The sequence below is a fragment of the Euleptes europaea genome, chromosome 14 (assembly GCF_029931775.1).
Source record: "Euleptes europaea isolate rEulEur1 chromosome 14, rEulEur1.hap1, whole genome shotgun sequence".
Taxonomy (NCBI): domain Eukaryota; kingdom Metazoa; phylum Chordata; class Lepidosauria; order Squamata; family Sphaerodactylidae; genus Euleptes; species Euleptes europaea.
Genome location: NC_079325.1, coordinates 53550573 through 53574342, shown reverse-complemented (window position 1 = coordinate 53574342; position 23770 = coordinate 53550573). Strand labels below are relative to the sequence as shown.

The 23770-nt window shown below is 45.8% G+C and overlaps 1 protein-coding gene across 1 annotated transcript in view; it reads left to right on the top strand.

The window, feature by feature from the left end:
• The first annotated feature begins 506 nt into the window (after window positions 1–506).
• Window positions 507–23770, top strand: part of LOC130486883 (kynurenine--oxoglutarate transaminase 1-like) — a 43639-nt gene continuing 20375 nt past the window's right edge. The window contains exons 1-13 of the mRNA XM_056860182.1: window positions 507–549; window positions 2141–2199; window positions 6318–6465; window positions 8534–8683; window positions 11191–11277; window positions 12756–12884; window positions 14203–14323; window positions 15904–15980; window positions 16179–16268; window positions 17605–17791; window positions 19423–19499; window positions 20657–20743; window positions 23274–23338. Coding sequence (XP_056716160.1) covers window positions 2147–2199; window positions 6318–6465; window positions 8534–8683; window positions 11191–11277; window positions 12756–12884; window positions 14203–14323; window positions 15904–15980; window positions 16179–16268; window positions 17605–17791; window positions 19423–19499; window positions 20657–20743; window positions 23274–23338 — 1271 coding nt within the window. The 5' untranslated portion in view covers window positions 507–549; window positions 2141–2146. The remainder of the gene's footprint in view (window positions 550–2140; window positions 2200–6317; window positions 6466–8533; window positions 8684–11190; window positions 11278–12755; window positions 12885–14202; window positions 14324–15903; window positions 15981–16178; window positions 16269–17604; window positions 17792–19422; window positions 19500–20656; window positions 20744–23273; window positions 23339–23770) is intronic.

Below are 23770 nucleotides of genomic sequence, written 5' to 3'. Positions count from 1 at the left end.
GGTGGCCTTTTGATTACAGTAAACTCTCCCCACGGAGATTCATCTGGTGTCAAGTGGGCTCAGTTTCAGAAGCCACTAAAAACAAAAGGCCCACCCACGTCAGAAGATGGCCACTCTTCTTCCAACTGCCTTTCTCCAGGCCTGACAAGCAGTCTTCCCTGGAACATTTTTCTTCCAGAGAATAATCCCCCTTCTCTTGACTTGTACCGAGGCAAGCAAGCTCTTGCCCAGCCTGTGTGGAAATCATCTCCGAGGGCAGTGGTTTCAGAGCAGGCAGGGCCCACTGGGTAATGAAAAATCGGCCACAAATAATCAATACAATATTTTAACGAGGCTTACAATAGCAAAATCAGTCTGTTGCTTTGAATGATGGCAATAATTAGATTTTCTTTCTCCTTTGCTCCTCTACCTGTGCTTGGATGGGAGCAGTTCGGGTTTCTGACTGCAAGCAGGTCCCTCAGTGGCATGCTTAGGAGATCTGGACTGTCTTTATCTCGGGAGATTCTGAGAAGAAATAATCCTCTTGCATTCTGTTTGTGCTACTCCAAGGTACCAAGCATTTATTATATATGTAATTCATTTATACCCTTCCTTTCTCCCCGATGGATGCCCAAACCAGCTTACATATTTTCCTCTCTTCCATTTTTCTGCACAACAGCCCTATGAGTAGAGTTGCCAACCTCCAGGTGGGGCCTGGAGATCTCCCAGAATTGCAACTTATCTCCAGGTGACAGAGATCAGTTCTCTTGGAGGAAATGGCTGCATTGGGGGGTGAACTCTACGACATTATATCCCACTGAGCTCTTTCCCTTCCCCAAACCCAACCCTCCCTAGGTTCCATGCCCAAAACCTCCAGGAATTTTACAACCCAGAGTTGGCAACCCTACCTATGAGGAAGGTTAGGTGGAGGCCTTTTATGTACAGGTTGTTTTAATTATACATGTATTTTCTGACCTTCAGAAGTCGCCTTGCTCTCCCCTCACATTTCCCCTGTGTTTTTAGGATGTTTTACCTTGAGTTTAAAGTCTGCCTAGATCCTAAACTGAAAGCCAGTCCTGTGCATACTTATCACTTCGGGCTTTTCTCCCCACGCCCATTCTCATTTCTCCCTCCCACGTGTCTGTCCCCCTCATCCAACCCCTCCCCTCGAAGCCATTATCTAGTGCACTAGTGAGAGAATGAACCTGGAATACCATGTGGCTGCTTATTTGGTCAGTTTCATAGCAAGTGTGGGTCACTTTCAGTTCTTGCCAGGATGGAACAGAGCTGGGCTGATTTGCCACCCTCCCCTTATACACATCCTCTTATAGGCATGAAAGCCTTTTAAATTTTTTTTTGTGGGTGCAAGACTACCAATGGAACGATGAATGTCGCAAATGACTGTGTGAGTGTTTTTGTGTTCTTAGGCCCCTTGGATTGAGTTATACAGAAACAAATTGGTGTGTGGGGGGGAGGGGTTGTCTGGACCCTTCTCTGCTTTGGCTGTAAAATAGCCACTCGGTTCAGATCAAATCAAAGAATCCTGCTGTGGGGCTGGCGGGGCCTGGTGAAGTATTTTTTAAAAAAATACACCACAGCCAATTACAAAGCAGCGTTTTCAGGGGGGAGGGACTCTCACATGGTTCAGAAGCTCCATATTTTCACTGGGGATCATAATTGATCACAAGGTACTCCTAGACTTTCTTTGGGGGGGAAAGCCCCTGTGCATAGTGTTTTGAGAATTCAACTACAAATACTGTGCAGTTAGAGAGTAGCAGATTCAGCAGAAATAGAACGTGCATAAAAGGCCTTAATGTTTGACTAGCTGTAAAGTTTATATCTTTCATCCATAGGGTTTCCCATTGTTGGAGAGCTATCTCTTCCTCACAGTTTTGCATTCATCTACCATACATGTTTTAACTTGTTCTATTTCTGTGTCAAATTGAAGTAAGAGCTTGTAAATTCGTCCTAATAAATGTTATTTTTGCTGCATTATCACCTTTTCAAATTCAGTCAGCTCTTGCTGTGTGAATGTCCTTCTTTAATCTTGAAACTAGTAGAAAATCTAGTAGCCATTGTACTTTTTTTGCCTGGCAAAAAAAGGCTGTTGATCATTCCATTTAACATTCTGACCCTTCTTCCCATTTCGTCCTTCCTCTAGGCAAAAATGTCTACAGTGTCAAAGGCTCGGAGGCTGGAAGGTGCGGACAAGAACATCTGGTATGGTCCTGTTGAAACTTGCTCCTTGGGTGGGCAGGCTTTGTTGCCGGGCATGGTTCTTGCATCACCAGTGTGGGCCCAGGTTTGCCCACACACACCCCTCATTCCCTCACGTTGGCCAATGGACCTGGATGTTACCTTGTGCTTATGCAAATAGCGTTTTTCCCTCACCTAGGGTGTGACTTGCCTTGAGGCCGAACCAAACCTTTCTGGCTGTTTAAACACAGAATTATCTCATTCATTTAAACAAAGGGGGTGGGGAGCAGGTCTGATTTTTAAAGGAAAAAGGAGGCCTTTTGGTGAGAGGTTGAACCCCCCCCTTCTGATTTACCTCTGTTACAAGCCCTCTGTAAAGCTTATTCTCCTATCCAGAAATGCCTGGGGAGAGAACATGAAGATGTAAGCCAGCGTAGTTCAGTGGTTAGAGTTCTGACTTAGAACTGGGGAGAGTGAGGTTCTAATCTTCACTCAGCTTGGAACCTCACTGAATAGTAGTGTAGTGGTTGGAGTGCCGGACTAGGATCTGGGAGACCCAGGTTCAAATTCCCTCTGTCATGTAAGCTTGCTCAGGCCAGTGACTCTCAGCCTAACCTACCTCACAGGGTTGTTGTTGTGAGGATAAAATGGAGGAGGGCAGAACGATGTTGGGTCTCTGTTGGAGAGAAAAATGGGGTATAAATATCTGAACTGACTTAAAGTCAGTTGCTCTGTCTCTGCCTAGCCTTTCAGGGTGTTTTTTAAAAAAACTTTTAAACTTATTTTTGTTATTATTTAATAATACAAACAGAACAAAGATATTAAAATACAGAATAGAAACAATAATACAAATAAAAAGATACAGATTAGTAACATACGCATATCAAATATTAATTACCTAATTGAGTTTGCTGCAAAATATATTTTAATCTAAAATATTATAATTACTTTCATAAATTAATTTACCTTTGCATAACTTAACAACGCTCCGTATATGTTTTTAGGTAGTTTTATATTTCTTAAAAAATGATCTTCAGTCTTTTTATGTTTAACTCTAATCCTATATATTAATGAATTCTAAATATTTTAACTTTAATTTATGGAATCTTGTTCAAAACATTCTAAACATTATATAAAACATGTATGTTTAATTAGTCATATGATTATAACTGAGTCAATCAATTTGATTATCTCTTAATTATACTAGTTAACGTCTAAAAAAAGGTAAAGGTCCCCTGTGCAAGCACCGGGTCATTCCTGACTCATGGGGTGATGTCACATCCCGACGTTTCCTAGGCAGACTTTGTTTATGGGGTGGTTTGCCTTCCCCAGTCATCTTCCCTTTACCCCCAGCAAGCTGGGTCCTCATTTGACCGACCTCGGAAGGATGGAAGGCTGAGTCAACCTTGAGCCGGCTACCTGAACCCGACTTCCATCGGGATCGAACTCCGGTCGTGAGCAGAGCTTTTGACTGCAGTACTGCAGCTTACCACTCTGCGCCACAGAGCTCCTAGTTAACATCTAACCTCTACATAAAACATAACATTTTAAAGTTTATTCTTATTTACTCTGAGATTTTTGCACAGAAAATCATATTCTCACAATACGCATACAACCCTCACCACAGATTTTGAGAAGTATATAAAAAATATAAGTTAACTTCTCGGGGTGGTTTTGATGATTAAAAAGGAAGAGGGGAGAATTAGACATCCTACCCTGAGCTCCTTGAATGGCAAGGTGGAATAAAAACGTGATAGTTAGACCAAAAAGTGTGAGAGCTGTTTCCCTGCCCATATGCTTTTGAAATGGGACCTGCTTGTTCTATGAAACTGTGGCAGTTCATGTTTAAACTCCTGGAAGTGCTGCCGTTCCATCTGGTCTGGTCCACACTGGTGGAAATATTTGAGGAATATGTCTTTTCTGTTGCTTCTTTTATTTGGAAAGGACTGAAGAGGCAACATGGGAGGCAGTGCTCCACGCATTAGGTATAGGTACCTGTCTCTCCCCACCCCCATCCATCAGGACTAATATCAATTTAGATGGGGTGATTTAGAGCAGGCAGAGAGATGGTCTGAGATGCAGAATCAAATGCCCTCCCACCACAATTTTTTTGATCCAGTGAACATTTGGCTGCTTTGAAGTCCAGGAATTGGCACTGGGAGATGTAATTGTGGATCTTCCCCACCAATTTTGTTTTGGCCTCAAGGCGGCTATCTGGTCCTGAACATTCCTGCTAGGGCAGGGATGTCAAAAATAAGGCCTGCGGGCCTCATCCGGCCCCTTTCTCGATCTAGGATGGCAAGGCATGGCCTGGCCCGACCAAGTGACATTTATGCCATATCCGGCCCTCATCACAATTGAGTTCGACACCCCTGTGCTAGGGTAATTATTGCAAATTGTGTGCTACCAGAGAACTGCTAGGGTGCTGTGAAAAGGTAATTACATAATTAACAGTTCTCATAAGTCACAAGTAGTAAGCGGCCTCCAGAGCTGTTAATTATAACATGTATCTGTTCAGAGGAGAGAGTGCTTGCTTTGTCTCTGCACGAGTCACTGTATTAGCCTTGTCTCAGACGCTAAGCAGGGTCAGCCCTGGTTAGTATTTGGATGGGAGACCACCAAGGAATACCAGGGTTGCTATGCAGAGGAAGGCACTGGCAGACCACCTCTGGTAGTCTCTTGCCATGAAAACCCCAAAAAGGGGTCGCCATAAGTCGGCTGCCACTTGATGGCACTTTATACACACACACACACACACACACACACATTGGAGAATGGGCAATTCTGCTGTTGTTTTTAATTGGGTATGATTTGAATACAGAGATGCTTCAGAGCTGTCTGTTGTCTAAGGAGGCTGCCTGATTTACCCATGTATGAGTTACTGTGTGCAGTTCGGGTTTCTCTATTTCAAAAAGGACATTGCAGATCTGGAAAAAGTACAGAAGAGGGCAACCAAGACGACAAGGGGTTTTAGAAAAGAGACAATTAAGGGGAAACATGATAGAGGTTTATAAAATTATGCATGGGGTGGAGAGAGTGGACAGATATAACTTTTTTCTCCCTCTCCCAAAATACTAGAACTTCAGGGCATCCAGTGAAGTTGATGTGCAGTAGACAGACAAAAAGAAATACTACTTTATTCAAAGAGTGAATAAAATATGGAATTCACTGCCAGAGAATGTAGTGATGGCCACAGGCATAGACGGCTTTAAAAAGGGATTAGACAGATTAATGGAGGAGAGGATACCAGTGGGTACTAGCTATGGTGAATAAAGGGAACCTCCACAATTAGAGGCAGAAAACCTTTGAATCCCAGTGCCTGGAGGCAACATCTGGGGAAGGCCTTGATCTGTATGCCCTGTTGTTGGCCCCCTAGAGCAGTGGTTCCCAAAGTGGGCAGTGCTACCCCCTGGGGGGCACTTAAGAGGCAAGGGGTCAGCAGGGGGGGGCGCTAGAGGTGGGCCCCTTCAACTGTGTTGTTGGATAGGGTAGGGGCGCTGGGGTTGAGTTTGTGGAACCAAGGGGGCAGTGGCCTGAAAAGTTTGGGAACCACTGCCCTAGAGTAACTGGCTGGCTACTGCATAAGACGGGATGCTGGACTAGAAGGACCACTGGTGTGATCCAGCAGAGCTGTTCTGACATTATTATGTACTGCTCTGGCCTGGCCTACAACTCTACGTGTGAATAATTCTGCCTCGTCCCTAGGGTAGGTATAGTTTGTGCACTCTATCACTCCTGATAAAATGCAGTAGAATTGGCTGTCTTTGGAGGAGGCCATCTGTTGTCTCTGCATGAGCTACTACTCTGCATTACTGCCTCCTTCCTATTTGGGGCTTGGAGTCCAGGGCGGGCATCCTCAAGGGACCACAGAGTCCCTCCTCCCACTGACCCCAACCTGCAGCTGTGAAGCAGCAAACTACAGATACTGCCTGCCATCTTGCTCTCTGGGCAAAGGGACCAGGCCTTTGTTCCACTCCCTCTGCTGGGAGGACACAAGAAGAATGGGCGAATGGGCTGGGGTGGGGACGGAGTCCACTGGAGGCTCAGTTACCGGGGGCCCTCTAAATCCTGTTTTCAGCTTTGCAGAAGGTTGGAGAGTCTCGCCGTATTGTCCTTTCTCTCTTGCGTTCTCTTCTCCTTAGGGTGGAGTTTGTGAAACTGGCCGCCACATACAAGACTGTGAACCTCGGCCAAGGCTTCCCTAACTTCCCCCCACCAGAGTTTGTAAGGGAAGCGTTCGTGCAGGCGCTCAGCGAAGATACCTTGATACACCAGTATACGCGTGCTTTTGTGAGTGAGGACCTCCTCTCTGGTCAGCTCTGCGCTTTGGACTGGGTGGAGGTCATGGCTGAACTTGGGTCTGGCTCACACCGGGGAATGAGGTGGCAATGCAGTGGTGGTGGCATGGATTGCACCACTGAAGATGACCTGTAGAGCATTACATTTTAGAATGCTCCCCTAGGTTTTAGAAACTTCAGAGCAAGTAGAAAACAAGCACAGCAACATTTCCCAAATGGATAGAGTACTGGCTTTCTAAGCCAGGGATTGTGGGTTCAAGTCCCATTGGGGGTGGAGTGTGCTTTTCCCATGCAAAAAGTCAGCTGTTCATGTTTCCAGGATTCATATGGTGCCTCTTCATGGGCCATATTCTCAACCACTGTGTTTCTTGGGGGTGGAGGTGGGGGGCTGTGGCTCAGTTGAAGAGCCTCTGCTTTACATGCAGAAGGTCCCAGGTTCATTCCCCTCCATCTCCAGTTTAGATGAGTAGGCAGTAGGTGATGTGAAAGACCTCTGCCTGAGACCCTGGAGAGCCGCTGCCAGTCTGAGTAGACTGTACTGACGTTGATGGACCAAGGGTCTGATTCAGTATAAAGCAGCTTCATGTGTTCCCCCTGGCTGTGCTGGTTTTCAAGGAGTTCTTTATGCAAAAACAGGGTCAGAGCTGAGCTTCCTCAACTGCAGCGTGCCATTCTGATGCTTCAGGGCTCTTCCTCTTCATTCTCCTGCCTGTGTGAACTGCACATAAGTGATTGGCAGGGAAGGCGGGTTCTTGGACCATGGGTTGTAACTTCTCTGTCACAAAGGGAGGTGAATTACAGGGTGAAAGTGGCAGGCAAATAAAGGGTAAAGTTTCACTGGCTTCCTACCTGCTGCTTTTCACCTGCTCCCCCTCTGCCCATCTGAGTGTGCTGCCAAATGTTTGTCTGGCTAATGTGTGACATACATCCAGTGAAAGTAGTCGTTTCCCCGTGGTCAACCCCCCCACCCCGCCGACTGCTTTGGGGCTTCTTTTTGATTATGCATGCTTTTCTCACCTGTCAGAGGTAATCTTGCTTTCCCTGCTCATTTTGCCTGTGTTTTCCAGCCAAAATCTGTAAAATGCGGGCAAAATGCGTGGGGAGAGCGAGGCGACCTCTGACAGGCGGAAAAGGCATGCATAATCAAAAGGAAGCCCCGAAACAGTTGGCGGGGTTGACCGTGCGGAAATGTCCCTGCATAAAACTCCTAAAGACTCTGAAATTTTCCTTGGGAAACCCAAAACGATTGGACGGCATTTCAGAGCTGCTAGGAACCTCTCTCCATTAGTTGTGTCAATATCTGTTTTATCCTTGGCAACTAATTGTTCTTTCCCAATTCCCAGGGAACATGAAAGGATGGGTGAGGTGAAGCAGCTTTGTACTGAGCCAGATCCTTGGTCTCTCAAGCTCAGCCTCATCTACTCTGCAGGTGGAGGTCCTTTCAGGGGTTGAGCCTGGGGCCTTCTGCTTGCAAAGCACATGCGCTTCCACTGAGCCCACAAACACAGCTCTGATGGGATTTGAACTCACAACCTCTGAATGACGTAATTGCCATACAACCTCTGTGCATTATCTATTGCGCCACAGAGCCAATCATTTTGAGGCGACCTTGTGCAACGTCTATAGAGGGGCCACAGCTCAGTGGCAGAGCCTTGCAGAAGGTGCCTAGGTTCAGTCCCTGACATTTGCCAGTACAAAGGCTCTCAGGTAGTTTGCACTTGGAAAGATCTTTGCATAGCCAAAACCCTGGAGAACTCCTGCTGTTCAAAGTAGATATGACTGAGCTAGGCCCTGAAGTAGTTGGTGGGGTGACCGGCAGGAAACAGCCATGCATAAATGGCCTAAGTGTAACCCTCATCACAAGGCTGTTGTTCAAGTGAGGAGAGGACAAATCATGCTTCTCGGAGGAAGGGTGGGTAAATACCAAATAGGGAAAATAAATATCCTTCCAGCTAGTCTGTGCAAATTCTGTTTGTGTGTGTGGGGGGGAAGGGGGATTCTACAGTTGTTCCAGCTTCTGGTTAGCATTGCTTGTCTAAAGTTCTGCTCTGTTACTCCAGGGACACCCAGCTCTGGTGACCATCCTGGCCAAATTCTTTGGGAAGTTACTTGGACGAGAACTTGACCCTCTGAATAATGTGCTGGTGACCGTGGGTGCTTACGAAGCTCTCTTCTGCTGCTTCCAGGCTCTGGTGGACGATGGAGATGAGGTACCTGCTCTCTTGCCCTCTCTGGGTACCCGTGGCAGTGGTTTCTCAAACATCTTGAACCTTGGCTCCACTACCAATGTTACTTCCCAATCCTCTGGCCATCATTTCTTAGGCATTTGAGTGTGCCGAGACTTTGCTTGCTGCCAGACATACAGCCTGCTCCTGTATACACGAGGAGTTGTGGATCGGGGACCTAGTCCAGCACTGGCATTGGAAGAGAGGTATCTCTGACCTCCCGCAAACCAGCCAGTCAAGGAAGGAGGCAGTCAGGGGAGGAGCTGCTTTGACCAGAAGCCACTGGGCATCCCCTACACTTCCTTGGTTAGCGCGCAGTTTTGGTAGCTGCAGCAGAGACCTTTCCTTTTTGTGAAGGGCAGAGAGTGGTGTAGTGGTTAAGGTGTTTCAGTTCCTGGATCCAGCTGAGAGCCCTGCCCTCCTCCTGCTGTCATAAGCAATGCCAGAGGGAGAAGAGACTGCAGCCAGTGGGACTGTCCTATTGTGCCTGGATTCAGCTGAGAGATCCCCCTTCCTCTGAGCTACCAGCTGCCATAATTGAGTGCAAAGAGAGAGAGAGAGAGAGCAAGAGAGAGTTGGTGGCAGCTAGGCATCCTCCCAGAGCCAGTGTAGTGTAGCGGTTGGGAGCGGCAGTCTCTAATCTGGTGAACCAGGTTGGTTTCCTTGCTCCTCCATATGAAGCCAGTTGGGTGACCTTGGGCTAGTCACCCTTCTCTCAGACCTCTCTCAACCCCACCTACCTCACAAGGTGTCTGTTGTGGGGAGAGGAAGGGAAGGAGATTGTAAGCCGGTTTGATTCTCCTTAAAAGGTAGAGAAAGTCAGCCTATAAAAACCAACTCTTCTTTTCCTTCTCCTCCTCCCCCCCCCCCCGTCTGTGGTTAGTGGTACTGGAGGAAGCAGGAAGTCTCAGACCAACATCTTTTCCTGGCTAAATCACCCAACGTGTTTGTTTAGGGAAGCAGCTTTTGTGACCCCCTCCCCCGAGACCCTACTTCTCGGTTAAGGGGCATCCTTCCAATTTGGCAATGGGGATGCAAGCCAGGGGGTGTATTAACTCCCCCCTAGCTGTAATTTTTCCTTCTCTCTTACCTTTCTTGGGGGAGGTGCTGTGGCTTGGTGGAAAAGCCTCTGCTTTGCATGTAGAAGGTCTCAGGTCCAATTCCCAGAATCTCTGGTTAAAAAGGACCAGCCAGTAGGTGATGAGAAAGACCTCCGCCTGAGACGCTGGAGAACCGCTGCCAGTCAGAGTAGACAATACTGACCTCAGTGGACTGATTGTGTTGTTTATATGTGTTTGTCCAATTTTCCTTGGCACCCTGATTCATGAGGTTACCCGGATGGGATTAAAGGCTTCAATATTTCCCTGCCCCATCTACCACTGGCACCAGCCTAGACCACAGCAATTTTTTGTGCCAATAGGAAGGCATGCTGCCCACCTCTTAAGAACCCCGAGATTAGTTAATAGGGTCGACTGTGGTCTAATGTTTATACTCTTTCCACTTAGGTTGTCCTTAAGACTTGTTGCTAAGAAACAGCCCTCTTTGCAGTCTGGGGCAGGAGCTGAAAATCCAACTGTGAGATAGTTTCATCCTCCTGTCCCTTGGTTCCTGAACTCCTGCACACTCTCTTGTGTGTGCAGAGAAGAGCAACCAGAATGATCAGGGGGCCAGAGCAACTGCCCTATCAGGAATTGTTAAAACTCTTAGGGCTGATTTGCTTGGAAAGAACGCGGTTAAGGGGGGACGTGAGAGAGGTCTATAAAATTATGCATGGTATGGAGAGAGTGGACAGGGAGAAGCTGTTCTTCCTCTCTCATAATACCAGAACGCAGGGTCATCTGCTGAAGCTGGAGGGTGAGAGATTCAAAACAAACAAAAGGAAGTATTTCTTCACACATAACATAGTTAAATGGTGGAACTCCCTGCCCCAGAATGTGGTGATGGCTGCCAACTTGGAAGGCTTTAAGAGGGGAGTGGACGTGTTCATGGAGGATAGGGCTATCCATGGCTACTAGTAAAAATGGATACTAGTCCTGGTGCATACCTATTCTCTCCAGGATCACATGAGCATGCCTATCATATTAGGTGCTGTGGAACACAGGCAGGAGAATGCTGCTGCAGTCGTCTTGGTTGTGGGCTTCCTAGAGGCACCTGGTTGGCCACTATGTGAACAGACTGCTGGACTTGATGGGCCTTGGTCTGATCCAGCAGGGCTTTCCTTATGTTCTTATGGAGGATGGGGCTATCGAAGGCCACTAGTCAAAAGGAATACTAGTCATGATGCATACCTATTCTCTCCAGGATCAGAGGAGCAGGCCTATTATAGCAGGTACTTTGGAACACAGGCAGGAGAATGTTGCTGCAGTGTCTTGGTTGTGCGCTTCCTAGAGGCACCTGGTTGGCCACTGTGTGAACAGACTGCTGGACTTGATGGGTCTTAGTCTGATCCAGCTTTTCTTAAGTTCTTGTGTGTATGTGTGTGTTTTTTTTAGGTGATTTTAATTGAGCCATACTTCGACTGCTATGAGCCGATGGTGAAAATGGCCGGTGGGACTCTGGTGTTCATTCCACTGAAGCCAGTAAGTGAATGGGTGCCCTAGTTTAGGGAAGAAAAGAAGATGGCGGCAGGGAAGAGGGTTACTTGGGTCGTGTCTGGGAGCGTCCCAAGCTGCCACACTTAATGGGTAAACAGAGGCTCTGGTTTTCTCCCCCCCCCCCCCGCCGTCACATAAGAAGAGCCCTGCTGGATCACAACAGAAGTCCATCTAGTCCTGCTGTTGTGAAGGAATGCTGAGAAAGTGGGGGCCACTCTGTGAGCACCACAGGGGATGAGGGGTGGATGGACTGGGTGTTGAATAAGGATTTGCAATCTGTTCAGCCGAGCCGTCTGTATAAAATTGGTTGTTTTTCCTTGGCTAGTCTAGAACAACCATTCCATAAATAACTAAGTAGGTTCTAGATCAAATCAAGCCTGAACTCCACTTAGAAGTTAAAATGACTAAACGGAGCCTATCCTGCTTTGGTTACATCATGAGAAGCCAAGACTCGCCGAAAAAGACAATAATGCTAGGAAAAGTTGAAGGCAGAAGGAAAAGAGGAAGACCCAAGATGAGATGGATTGATTCCGTCAAGGAAGCCACGGCTATCAGTTTGCAAGACCTGAGCAAGGCTGTAAACGAGAGGACATTTTGGAATTCTGATGTGATAAATCCGACTTAGTAGAAGATGGCTTCATGAGTCCCATCTAAGAGACCAGACATTACTAAGCTGGATGGGCTAATGACTTGGCTTGCTTCAGTGGTAAAACCAGAATAGGCCCCCGTGATTCAGGGATGCTCTAGGCTGATCCTGCATTGAGCAGGGGTTGGACTAGATGGCCTGTATGGCCCCTTCCAACTCTATGATTCTATGATACTCAAATTACAGGGATTGGGGAGAGGGAGCAGATTTCCTGCCTTTTGTGAGACCCCCAGCGACTGGTTTTTAGAAAGGTGTGGGGGCAATTGGTCAGGTTTGAGGGGTTAAGGTTCAGGTTCAAGTTTATTGCATTTGGCCAAAGTCTGTTACAAGAACTGATAAAAATCCATATAACAATCATTGATAAAAGTTACATTTTGGTAACCAATTAAAACTCAATAACCTGCCAGAATTTATCAAAATACTGGAGAATGACACAGAACATTCTTTAAAAATGTAACGTTCGAAGTTATCTGGGAATACCCCAACATTAAGTAAACAGCAACACCAAACTTACTATGAACTAGAATAAATCCTAATAATTAGGTCTCAAGCCCAGACTTTGAAAGGCTGCCCAAATAGTTATAATTAATAAATCCCACTTCCCATCAAAAAACAAGCTTACGTCTCAGTTCTGTTTCAAGGGGGTTGTGAATTTCACAAAGAGTCCCTTATATTTTCCCATATAATTCTAGCACTCTTCTGTGTTGTGCAGTTCAGCATTTGGACTGATTCCTGGTCAGCGCCAGGCAGGGAGCAGCCTCTGTCTCCCTCCTCCCCCTTCTCTTGTCCTCATGCTGTGATTCCCTCTTCTCTCCAGAAAGCACCGGAAGATGGGAAACTGATGTCCAGTGGAGATTGGCAGTTGGATCCAGAAGAGCTGGCAGCCAAATTCACAAGTCGAACCAAAGCCATTGTCTTGAACTCTCCAAACAATCCACTGGGAAAGGTAAGCACCAGCTGGGATACTTTTGCAAGTTGGCAGACATTTAGTGCCACTAGTGTAGTGTCCTGCTGCCTTCAACTTTTCCTAGTACCATATAATTGTCTTTTCCAGTGACTTTGTCTTCTCATAATGTGATCAAAGTATAACAGCTTCAGTTTATTCATTTTAGCTTCTGAAATTTCACATTAGTGGCACCTTTTAGATGTAGGTTACTGTGTAAAACTGAATGTATGGGCTGGTTTATAACTATTGTTGTAATTATTTTATCATGTTTTAACCTTAAAATCTATTTTATGTGAGTCACCCTTAGCCCAGTCTAGGCTGGGGAGGGTGGATTATAAATTTGATTAAATAAATACATAAATAATGTTGCTTGTTCAGACGGGTAATCACAAACTGTTAGCAAAGATTTAAGCAAAGTTTGCAATCCTCTGTGCCTTGTTAGCGCACCCTCTTTTCCTCTCTTGTGTATGTTGCTTAGCCAGCAGGTATCTGTTGAACTCATCAATGAAATAATGGTGATTTCGCCAAACTTCCAGACTGTTTGTGCAGAGACTGGCTCCCAAATAAACTTTTGAATGCTGGCTAGTCTAATCATAAATTGTTTAACCTGTCTCTTACTCCAAATTGACTTCCAGCTCTGTCCAGTGTAACCCATCCAGCTTTCTCTTAGCCTCTAGGCTTCCAGTAGTAGTAATGTCTAAATCTTTAATTCCATGGTAAAATCCCAAAATGGTTTTGAAGGCCCCTACATTCCAGAGTTCCCAGATATACACTGAGATACAAACCTGCCTTATGCTGAGCTAAACCAATGGTCTGTCAAAGTCAGGATGGTCTGTTTGGCTGGCAGACTAGCATTTAAGGTCCTTCACACCACCTGATTCTTTGTAAACAGAGGATGAACCTGTGACTTCCCACCTGCAAAGTAGTTTCTCTTCCACTAACCCACAGCCCAACTATAAATGAAACTGCCTTATATGGAGTAAGATCCTTACCCTATCCAGGTCAGTATCATCTGATTGGCAGGAGCTCTCTCCAGGGTCTCAGAAAGAAATCTTCCACATTTCCTACTACCCTATTCCTTTTGACTGGAGATGCTGAGGACGGAACCTCCCCCGAACACCCTCCTCTCTCTTTCCCTTCCTTTGTGTGTCTTGTATTTTTTAGTTTGGAAACCTGAGCGCAATGGCCCCATGTCCCTTGAGCCACTTTTGGAGACAGTTGTCTTTAAAAAATGGATATAATGTACAAGCAACATGGCGGTTTGCTTCTGGCCACTGAAAGCCAAACTAATCTCCCACCTGTCTTGTGTGCTGTGCAGGTTTTCAGCAAGAAAGAGTTGGAGCTCATTGCTGGACTGTGTGTGAAACACAACGTCTTGTGCTTCAGCGACGAGGTGTATGAGTGGCTGGTCTACGACGGAAACAAGCACGTCCGGATTGGTAAGGGAAGCCTGACTTGGCAGAGTAGGAGTCCAGCTCTATAGACTGATCTCAGTCTGCTCATGCTTTGATTAAGATAGGATGACTTGAGACAGTTTATAGTGATGAGTTTTAAAAATTATTTTATTGTAATTTCTGGGTCTAATCACAAAAGCATCCAGAAAAGAAACTCTTAAAACCAGCAGAATCCTAAAAAACATAAATGAAAATTTTAACTTTTTTTTTAATCAGCAAAAAACTACCATGAGAGCAGAGTGAGCAAAAGTTTCTAATTAAAATGAAACCTTAAAGCGAGCAATAAGGATATTGGGGCAGGAGGAGAGAACAAAACAGACGCAGGCTGAACACATACAGACTGACAGACAGACATAAGCTGCCTTATACTGAGTTAGACCCTTGGTCCATCAAAGTCAGATTGTCTACTGAGACCTGCAGCGGCTCTCCAGGGTATCAGGCAGGGGTCTTTCACATCACCTACCTGCCTAGTCCCTTTAACTGGAGATGCTGGGATTGAACCTGGGACAGATGCCAAACAGATGCTCTACCACTGAGCCACAGCTCCTCCCCTACATCAATCTATTTTTATTTTATTTTTTGCTGTCAAGTCACAGCTGATTTCTGGCAACCTGTGTTGGGGTTTTCAAGCCAAGAAAGGTTCAGAGGTGGTTTGCCATTGCCTGCCTCCGAGTCAGGACCCTGGTATTCCTTGAAGGTCTCCCATCCAAATACTTGCTAAGGTTGACCCTGCTTAACTTTTGAGGTCTGACAAGATCAGGCTAGCCTGGGATATCCAGAGCAGGGCGTCAGTTGATTAAAGCACCTGTTAGACTTCTTGGTACCTTTCTCTGGCTGAGGCTCTGGAGAACTCCTTCCAGAAAAAGCAGACGGTTCTACAATAGACATACCAGTGGGCCAATATAAGATAGCATCACATGTTCACACGAATGTACCAATTCATGTATAAACTATGTTCATTCCTGATACTGGAGGTCCTTTGACTGGATCTCTCAGGGGACCTTCTGTGCGGAAAGCAAATATCCTTCAGTTAAGACATGGCCCCTCACCTAGAGCCAGCATTGTATAGTGGTTAAGAGTGGCGGATGCTAATCTGGAGAGCTAGGTTGGTTTCCTCACTCCTCCACATGAAGCCTGCTGGGTGACCTTGGGCTAGTCACAGTTCTCTTAGAACTCTCTCAGCCCCACCTACCTCACAAAGTGGCTGTTGTGGGGAGAGGAAGGGAAGGAGATTGTAAGCCACTTTAAAAAGGTAGAGAAAAAGGTAGAGTCTCCTTTAAAAAGGTAGAGAAAATCAGGATATAAAAACTAACTCTTCTTCTAGGCCCACAGTTTGGAAAGCTGCTCTTCTAGAAAGGGCACTAGTGAGAGGGGAGTGATCTGGTTGAGGGTCCTTGGGCAGATCAAGCCACTAGAGAAGTACCACTTAATATTTATTGTAACTTCCTAAGGAAATCAATTAGATCAAGATAGAGGGTCAGAAAGGCCCGTTTTCTCTTCCCCTTCTTCTCTTTCCCCTCCCAAAGAAAGTGAATGTAAGTTTCAGCTTCTCTTCTCTCTAACAGCCAGTTTACCAGGAATGTGGGAGCGTACTGTGACCATTGGGAGTGCTGGCAAAACCTTTAGCGCAACAGGTTGGAAGGTAAGCCATCAGGTTGTGGGAGGATTGGGCATCTATTTGTCTGTTCTCCAGCCAAATTGTAGAATTGGTTTGTAACAACAACATAAAACCCCTTTGACTTACTGTACTCTTGAGCTTTAACATGAAGGAGTGAGTTTGGACTTAGAATCATAGAATGATTCTTGGACTTGGACTCGTCTTCCTTCACCTTTGCAACAGGTTGGCTGGACCCTTGGGCCGGATGAGCTTTTGACACACTTAAGGACAGTCCATCAAAATTCGGTGTATCACTGCGCAACAGCTGCACAGGTGAGGAAGCGGTCGGTCTGTCACAGAATGAGCACTAAACAAAATGATGGAAAAGTGGGAGGTGGAAGGAGCTGAAGGTCGTTTACACATGGCTAGGATGTCATTGGTTTGTCCCTCTCATGTCTCACGCTTTTCTATCCCGAGATAACAAAATTAAACGCATGGTGAACTCCGCCCTGCATCAATTCCACAAAAGATCAGGGAGGAATGTCCCCATGTGCAGCGCCACGGGATAATAGGGGAGTGGTCATAATTTTCATCACTGCTTTGTGATTGGCTGAGGCTGGTTAAGGGTTGACCTGACACCAAGATATGTTTTTTTTAATATATTTTTTAAATATTAAACTTCCTCTCTCTTTTTTTTTTTTAGCAAGCATGGTTTTAGACCTCCCCCCTCCTTTCAGATCTCTTTCTCTGTCTTTGCAAAATAAAAACAGCCTGGCATCATGACTTTTAGGGTGCACTGAGGCATTGAAAGAGTGGGAGGGAGAGGCTTCCCACAGACCTTGGAGGAGGCCTACCTTTTAGTTCTTGGCGGGGAGGGGGGGGGCCCTACTCTTGTTCCTCCCTGCACTGTGTGCCCCTTTGCGACAGCGGCTGCTGCAGCAGAGGGGTGTGTGTAAGAGAGTGTACAGGGGAGCAATGGCAAAGTTCCCAGCCACACTACTTCACTTCTGTGTTTCTCTAATACTGAAGCATCACCCACCACTCCAATTCATTGGTATGCCGAAATACCATCAGAAAAATTGCAGAAGTCCTGTTGGTTTTTGCTCAGCAGGGCTTGCCCTTTTAAATACTTGATAATTCTATCTTTAATAATATATCACTTTACCTGGAACAGACATTAAGTTAACTGGCCTATAGTTTCCTGGATCCCCCCTGGAACCCTTTGTATAAATGGGAGTTACATTGGCCATTCTCCAGTCCTCTGGTACAGAGGCTGGTCTTAGGGACATATGTTCTCAGGCTCAGGTATTTGAGTACCATGAAAGACAGTGCCAGAACATGATTGCTCTATATTTTTCACAGACTTGCCAAAGCTATCACTTGGGCTGGTGTGCCTTGCCTCGTGGTGTGGCCTTCTCCATCTGCATTTATTTCATTCCTTGATCTGATTTTTGTGCATGCATTTCCAAGTCTCTTTTTACACCATCTGCATCTCTTGCTTCGGTTGCTTTTGTATGAATTAATGGCGATGGCAGAATTTGGTGCGGGTCTTTCCCTCTGAATTCTTCTTCATGCAGAGTTCACTCAACCCCAGGGTGTTTTGTTTTCCCACTCCACCCAAGAAGCCCCCTTTCACACCCTTCCTCCTTTTCATCTCTGCTGGATCCAGGAAGCCGTGGCTCGTGCTTTGCGAATGGAGTTTGAGCGCATGGAGAAGCCAGAAAGCTATTTTGTCCAATTGCCAAAAGAGCTGCAGCAGAAGCGGGACCGACTAGTTGAATGTCTGTCTGCTGTGGGGATGAAGCCTGTGGTTCCCGAAGGCACTTACTTCATGATGGTGGATCTCCAGGATTTCAGTAAGCTTGGTTCTGAAGTTTGGCTGAGTGGGCTACTGGCTGTTGTGGGCTCTTTTGCAAATTCAGGGCCAATCCATCATTGGGTGGGAGGAAGGAGTTCCAGGCATGGATAACAAATGGTGCTTGTTCCATTATAAGCCTACCTCTCAGTTAAAGATCAGCTTAATTGATATACAACTGCTTTCAAATTGGAAGCTTTGCCTCCGAATCCCAGTTGTGGCAGGATCCCTGACCAAGCCAACTGTATTCATCAAACTGAGCCTCTTATTCCATTGGTAGTGAGAATATGGATCTGTTTAGGAGCAGGGCCTTCCCCTAGTAGCCCCCAATGCTGTGGAATGATCTCCTCCCCAAGATGTGAGTTGAAGCTCTTCTGCTCATTTTTAAAAAGGGTTTAACGTGTTCCTGTTCAGCTGGCTTTTGGTGCATGAGGTTTATCAGTTGAGAGACGTAGGGTGAGTGAGTTAGAATGTTGGTTTTCTTTGGGTTTATATATGGCCTTTATTTTGCTGGGTTTTAGTGGTCTTTTTTCTTGTGTAAGCTTGTTTTGAGCTTGGGGCAGGGAAGCAGTTTCTCAAAAGGGTTTAAAATAAAGGTTACTCCAAAGGCGGAGGGAAAGTATCCTGGCCTTGTGAAAGCTCTACACAATATGGGACTGCATCTTTGGCAGACCTCCTGCTCTCCTGTAATCCTGTTACAAGCCTCATTGGAGGCCCTTCTGTGTCTGCCTTCCCCCATTCCAAAGAGAGGTTGGTGGCTCCTTGACCTGTGGCAGCATCTCCACTGATGGAACTCCCTCCTTGTCCACCCTTAAGTGTTGGCACAAGGCATTTTTATTGTTTAATTATTTCTGATTACTTATTGCAGATGGTGGTTTTAATGCTGTTTCAGTGCTTGTATCAGCCATTTTATGCAGCTTTCCCTCTATGTTTAATGATACTTTTATTTTAATGATACTTTAATTTTTAATTATACTTTTTATTCGTTTGTTTAAATCCCTCCCTCCTCCAAAAACCCCCACCCTTCTGTTACCTAAGGACCAAGTAATCTTCCCTGGCTTATGTTTTCTGCTTTTGCTCATAGCCAGTGTCCAGTGTCTTATGGTGAATGTATTGAATGAAAATGCATTTTCTCCTCTATCCTGAAAGCAATGGTTGGGGGGGATGTCAATTTCTTATGCAGTATAGTAGAGATGGAATCAGAGTATGTGGTAAGCCATCTGTTCCAAACTTCCAACCCACCACCATCAGCCCCTTCCCTGACAAAACCATCTTTTTTGGCCTCCATTAGAAAGTCCCTTCCTGCCTTGTCCTATGGAGATGCATTAATCCCTGCATGAAGAAATTTGCTTCCTTGATGCAGATCGGAAGCCTGGCATTTTATCTAAATATTTATACTCTGCTTTTCTCCCCCTCATGGGCCCAAAGTGGCTTATGCCATCCTTCTTCCTTGTTCTGCTCTATTCTCACAGCCATCACCCTGTGAGGTAGGCTAGGCTGAGAGCGTGTGACAGGCCCAAGGTTGCATGGCAGAGGGAGGATTCGAACCTGGGTCTCCTGTATCCTAGTCCAGCCCTCTGAGTCTGCATCATAACCAACTTTGTTGCTGAAAATTTTCCTACTTTCTTGTAGAAGCTCCTGTGCCTGGCCTTCAGGACTCCGAGGAACCCTATGACTTTCGCTTTGTAAAGTGGATGATCAAGAACAAGGTAAGTGCCTAGGATCAGGCCCAGCCCTGCTATAGGTATTGGCTGACATTAAAGGCTGGCGAGTCTTCAGTTGTTTTCTAATACTGTGGGGAGTCGAAGCCATTTTGATTTTCCAGTGAGCACCAGAATGAAGCTGGCTCCTGCTGAGGGGGATCACTGGTCCATCCAGCTAGGTGATGTCATGTTTTGTCTGTAGCTCTCTGGGGCCTTAGAATCTCGCCCAGCCCTCCTAGTTGCAGATGCCAGGGTTTGAACCTGAGGCCTCCTGCGGGCAAAGCAGGTGCTTTCCAACTGAGCTACAGCTCCTCTTTTTTATGTGATCCGGGGTGGCTCAAAGATTGTTTTGGGGTGCAGCTGGGCCCCAGTGTCTGTATGTGCATTTGTCCTGGGGGCACTCCACTTTGGAGCAGTTAGCACAAGAGCTGGGCTTTGGACCAGGATCCAGCTCATGTCCCCTTGGAGGGCAGTCCCCCGAATGTGGGGGTGTATGATGTGTGGTGGTCCAAACCTTATTTTGGGGGGCAGAGCTTTTAAATTGTCCTCGATATTTGTCATTGGATTCAGGAACTAGGAAATGTAAATAAGGAACAGGGAACTGGGAACCAACTTCAGCCTCCTGAATAACTAAAAGGTTGAGACAAAGGACAGAAGACATTGGTTAGGAAATATACAGTTTTAATAAAATCTCATCAGAAGCCTAAAAGATATAAAACTCCCTGACCAGGAAAAAAAATTGAATTATAAATTCACACTAAAAGTGGACTACACGTTTGCAGTTCAACAAAAATAAAAATAACGAAAGCCTTCATCAGTGGTCAATAATATATCCAGTTGCTGGTCACAGAAGTTTATACCACATATCTTTCAGGCTTTTCTACGATATTTTATTAAAATTGTATATTCCTTAGCCAGAGTTTTTATCCTTTGTCTCGATCTTTTGGTTACCCAAAATGGGGATTTTAATTTGGGTTCTCCCACTCCCCACTCTGACAATCCAACAACTACATCCTTCCCGCTCTTATGTGTCCCCTACAGTAGAAAAATACATGGCATTGCTCATTGGATTTGTGTATCATACAAGATCATACAAAGCAGATGGAGGGGGGAGGGAGGGGAAAGGGGAATCTATCCTCATGTCTCACCTTCCGCCTCCACAGGGTCTAGCAGCCATCCCAGTCTCTGCCTTCTACAGCACTCCACAGAAGAAGAACTTTGACCATTACATCCGTTTCTGCTTTGCAAAGGTGAACTATCCCGGGAAATAAAAGAGGAGGGGGGTTGACAGCAACTGGGTACCAGCTGAAGTTAGGCTGAGGGACCTTCAGATGGAAGGAGGGATATCCTGCCCTGATGAGCCAATCCCTGGAAGCCTTGACTCCTCCTTTGGGGCTCTTCTATTTCTTCTATCAGTGCTGGGATAAAGGCAAGAGGAGAGGGGAACATGCATCCAAAGTTGCCTTATATTGAGTTAGGCCATCTTGCTTGGTACTGTTTACTCTGACTGGCAGTGGCTCTCTGGGACAGAAGGCCTTTCCTGCACACTGACCTCCCCTGACAGGAGATCCCAGGGGCCTCCTGCATCCAAAGCAGAGGCTCCTACTGAGGCACAGAGCCTCTCCCCTGCTGTCAGACTGACTGTTTGAAGCTGCCTTAGACCGAACCAGGGGGCAGCAATGCCACAGGCTGTCCCAGCCCCATAAGAATTGCCATTTTATGAGCTGTACATAGGGATGGGTAGGGGCAGCAGCATGGTATTGTTTGATCTCGTCTAATTTTGGAAGCTGAGCATGGTCTGTTCTTGGAAGGTAGACCACCAAGGAAGGCTCTGCTGAGGAAGGCAATGGCAAACCACCTCTGCTTCCCACTCGCCTTGAAAGCCCCTTGCTGGTATACAACAACAACACCTTTATTGGCATATATGCAATTAATACAGGGGCTAAAAAACAAGGAGAACAAAAGCTAGGACCAGAAAGGATCAGGATTTAGATTCTCGAAGCCTCATCACTAGTTGTAGAAATTTTGCTACCCTATCCATTATACCAGAGCTTTGTCCAGAGAGAAAAAAACTGAACTTTACAGTTGTCCGAAACTCTGTGTCATTCATCTAAGAGTGACTTAAGAAATTTAGCTCGGATATCAGCATAGAAAGGGCAATACAAAAAAAACAGAAAAAAATACAAAAAAACCCCAGAAAAACATTCTACACTGCTCATACTGCATGGACAGAATCTTTTAGAATATGGGATTTTCTGAAACCTCCCAACAAGTACAGCTGAGGGTAAGACATCAAACCTCGCAAGCATAAAAGCTCTTTGTTGTTGCAAATTAACCAAGTGGTGAAAGTAAGGTGCCACACAATCCGAATTAGTGGGATCCTGAGATTTACAGGGGAACAGGTTTTCTTGGCTGCACAATTTAGTTCCTGTAATTCTGTGTCTGGGAATTGACCTTTTATGATTTTAAATGCAGACGCTTCAGACGCCAGTACAAGCGAATCTAAACGGATACCTAATTAAATTATTTTTTGCTCAATGTAGCTTAACCGTTTAGAGGACTGATACTCAGTTAACATTAAGTAGGTAAAACTAGTTGGATTGGACTTAAAAAGTAAATGCCTTGCTGGTGTCGTGATTAAGAGCTGCAGACTCTAATCTGGAGAATTGGGTTTGATTCCCCACTCCTCCACATGAAGCCTGATGGGTGACCTTGGGCTTGTCACAGTTCTCTCTGAACTCTCTCAGCCCCACCTACCTCACAAGGTGTCAGCCCCACCTACCTCACAAGGGAAGGTGATTGTAAGCTACTTTGAGACTCCTTAAAGATAGACAAAAGTGGGATAGAAAAACCAACTCTTCTTCTATAAATTGGCTGCAACTTAATGCCACTTATGTACATGCATAGGGATGTGACATTTTGTGCAACACTTTCAAGGAGAAAATGCTTGTTGATGATGTGAATTCCAGGGGAAAGGGACCAGGACTTAGTACAGGCGTCTTGTTCAAGAGAACAGTGTACATGGAATCATAGAGTTAGAAGGTACCACCAGGGTCATCTAGTCCAACCCCCTTCACAATGCAGGAAATTTACACTACCCTCCCCCACACACACCCCAGTGACCCCTACTCCATGCTCAGAAGATGGCTGACAGATGGCCATCTAACCTCTGCTTAAAAACCTCCAGGGAAGGAGAGCTTACCACCTCCCGAGGAAGCCTGTTCCACTGAGGAACCGCTCTAACTGTTAGAAAGTTCTTCCTAATGTCTAGACGGGAACAGTTTGGTTTAATTTCAACCCGTTGGTTCTGTTCCGACCCTCTGGGGCAACAGAAAAAACTCTGCACCCTCCTCTATGTGACAGCCCTTCAAGTACTTGAAGATGGTTAATGTTTGATTGTACATGGAAATGTACGATCAAACATTGCACCATATAACCCCTTGCATGTTTCTCCCAGCCTAATTCACATCTGGCATTGAAGCAAGGCTGGAAGAAAAGTGTCTGGAGGTGGCAGCATTTGAGGAGGATGAAGGGTCTGTGCCCTTAAGCTGCACATCTCTTTTTAGTGGTTAAATCTTAAACACAAGTGAGGACATAAATGTGTATGCACACGTACACACACAAACTGCTTGAATGGGACAGATCAAACACAGCTGTGGGTGTCACAAGTCTCCTTGGTGGGACAAACACCTTATCACGCAAAGAAAAGGATCGGGTTCAGGATCACGGTGATGCCTGTGAATGGGTGTGGCTGTGATAAGACTTTTGCTTCCTTCTTAGGAGAATGCCACTCTAGATGCTGCAGCCAACATCTTGCAACAGTGGAGTCAGATGAAGCCTGGTCAATAAGTGGTTCCTTTTAAGCAGGCTTTATAGCCGGAGCTTTGGCACAGGTGGAGAGGGAGACCTCTCTGCAAAGCTTCCTGCTGCTGGGAGATCATCGTGGGATCCGGCATCACGAGATACCAAAAGGCTCTGCCCTTCTGTATGTGCAGGGAGGTCATTATCCCCAGGAACTGATTTGATGGGTGATTCTTACTTCCTGTTCCCCAGATTTGTGAAACTCTCAGTCATATTGGAGTAATCCTAAAGAAGAATGTTTTCTTCTTGCTTCGATTCCAAGAGCATCACTTTTGATGGGGAGGATTTCAATCAGGGAGCTAAATATGCTGCCTATTGGAACTCCTTCCCATGGGTGCAAAAGAGATGTGAAATAACCCCTTTCAATGTTCAAATGGAAAAACTTTGCCTGGACTTGCTCCAATCAGAGTGGTGTC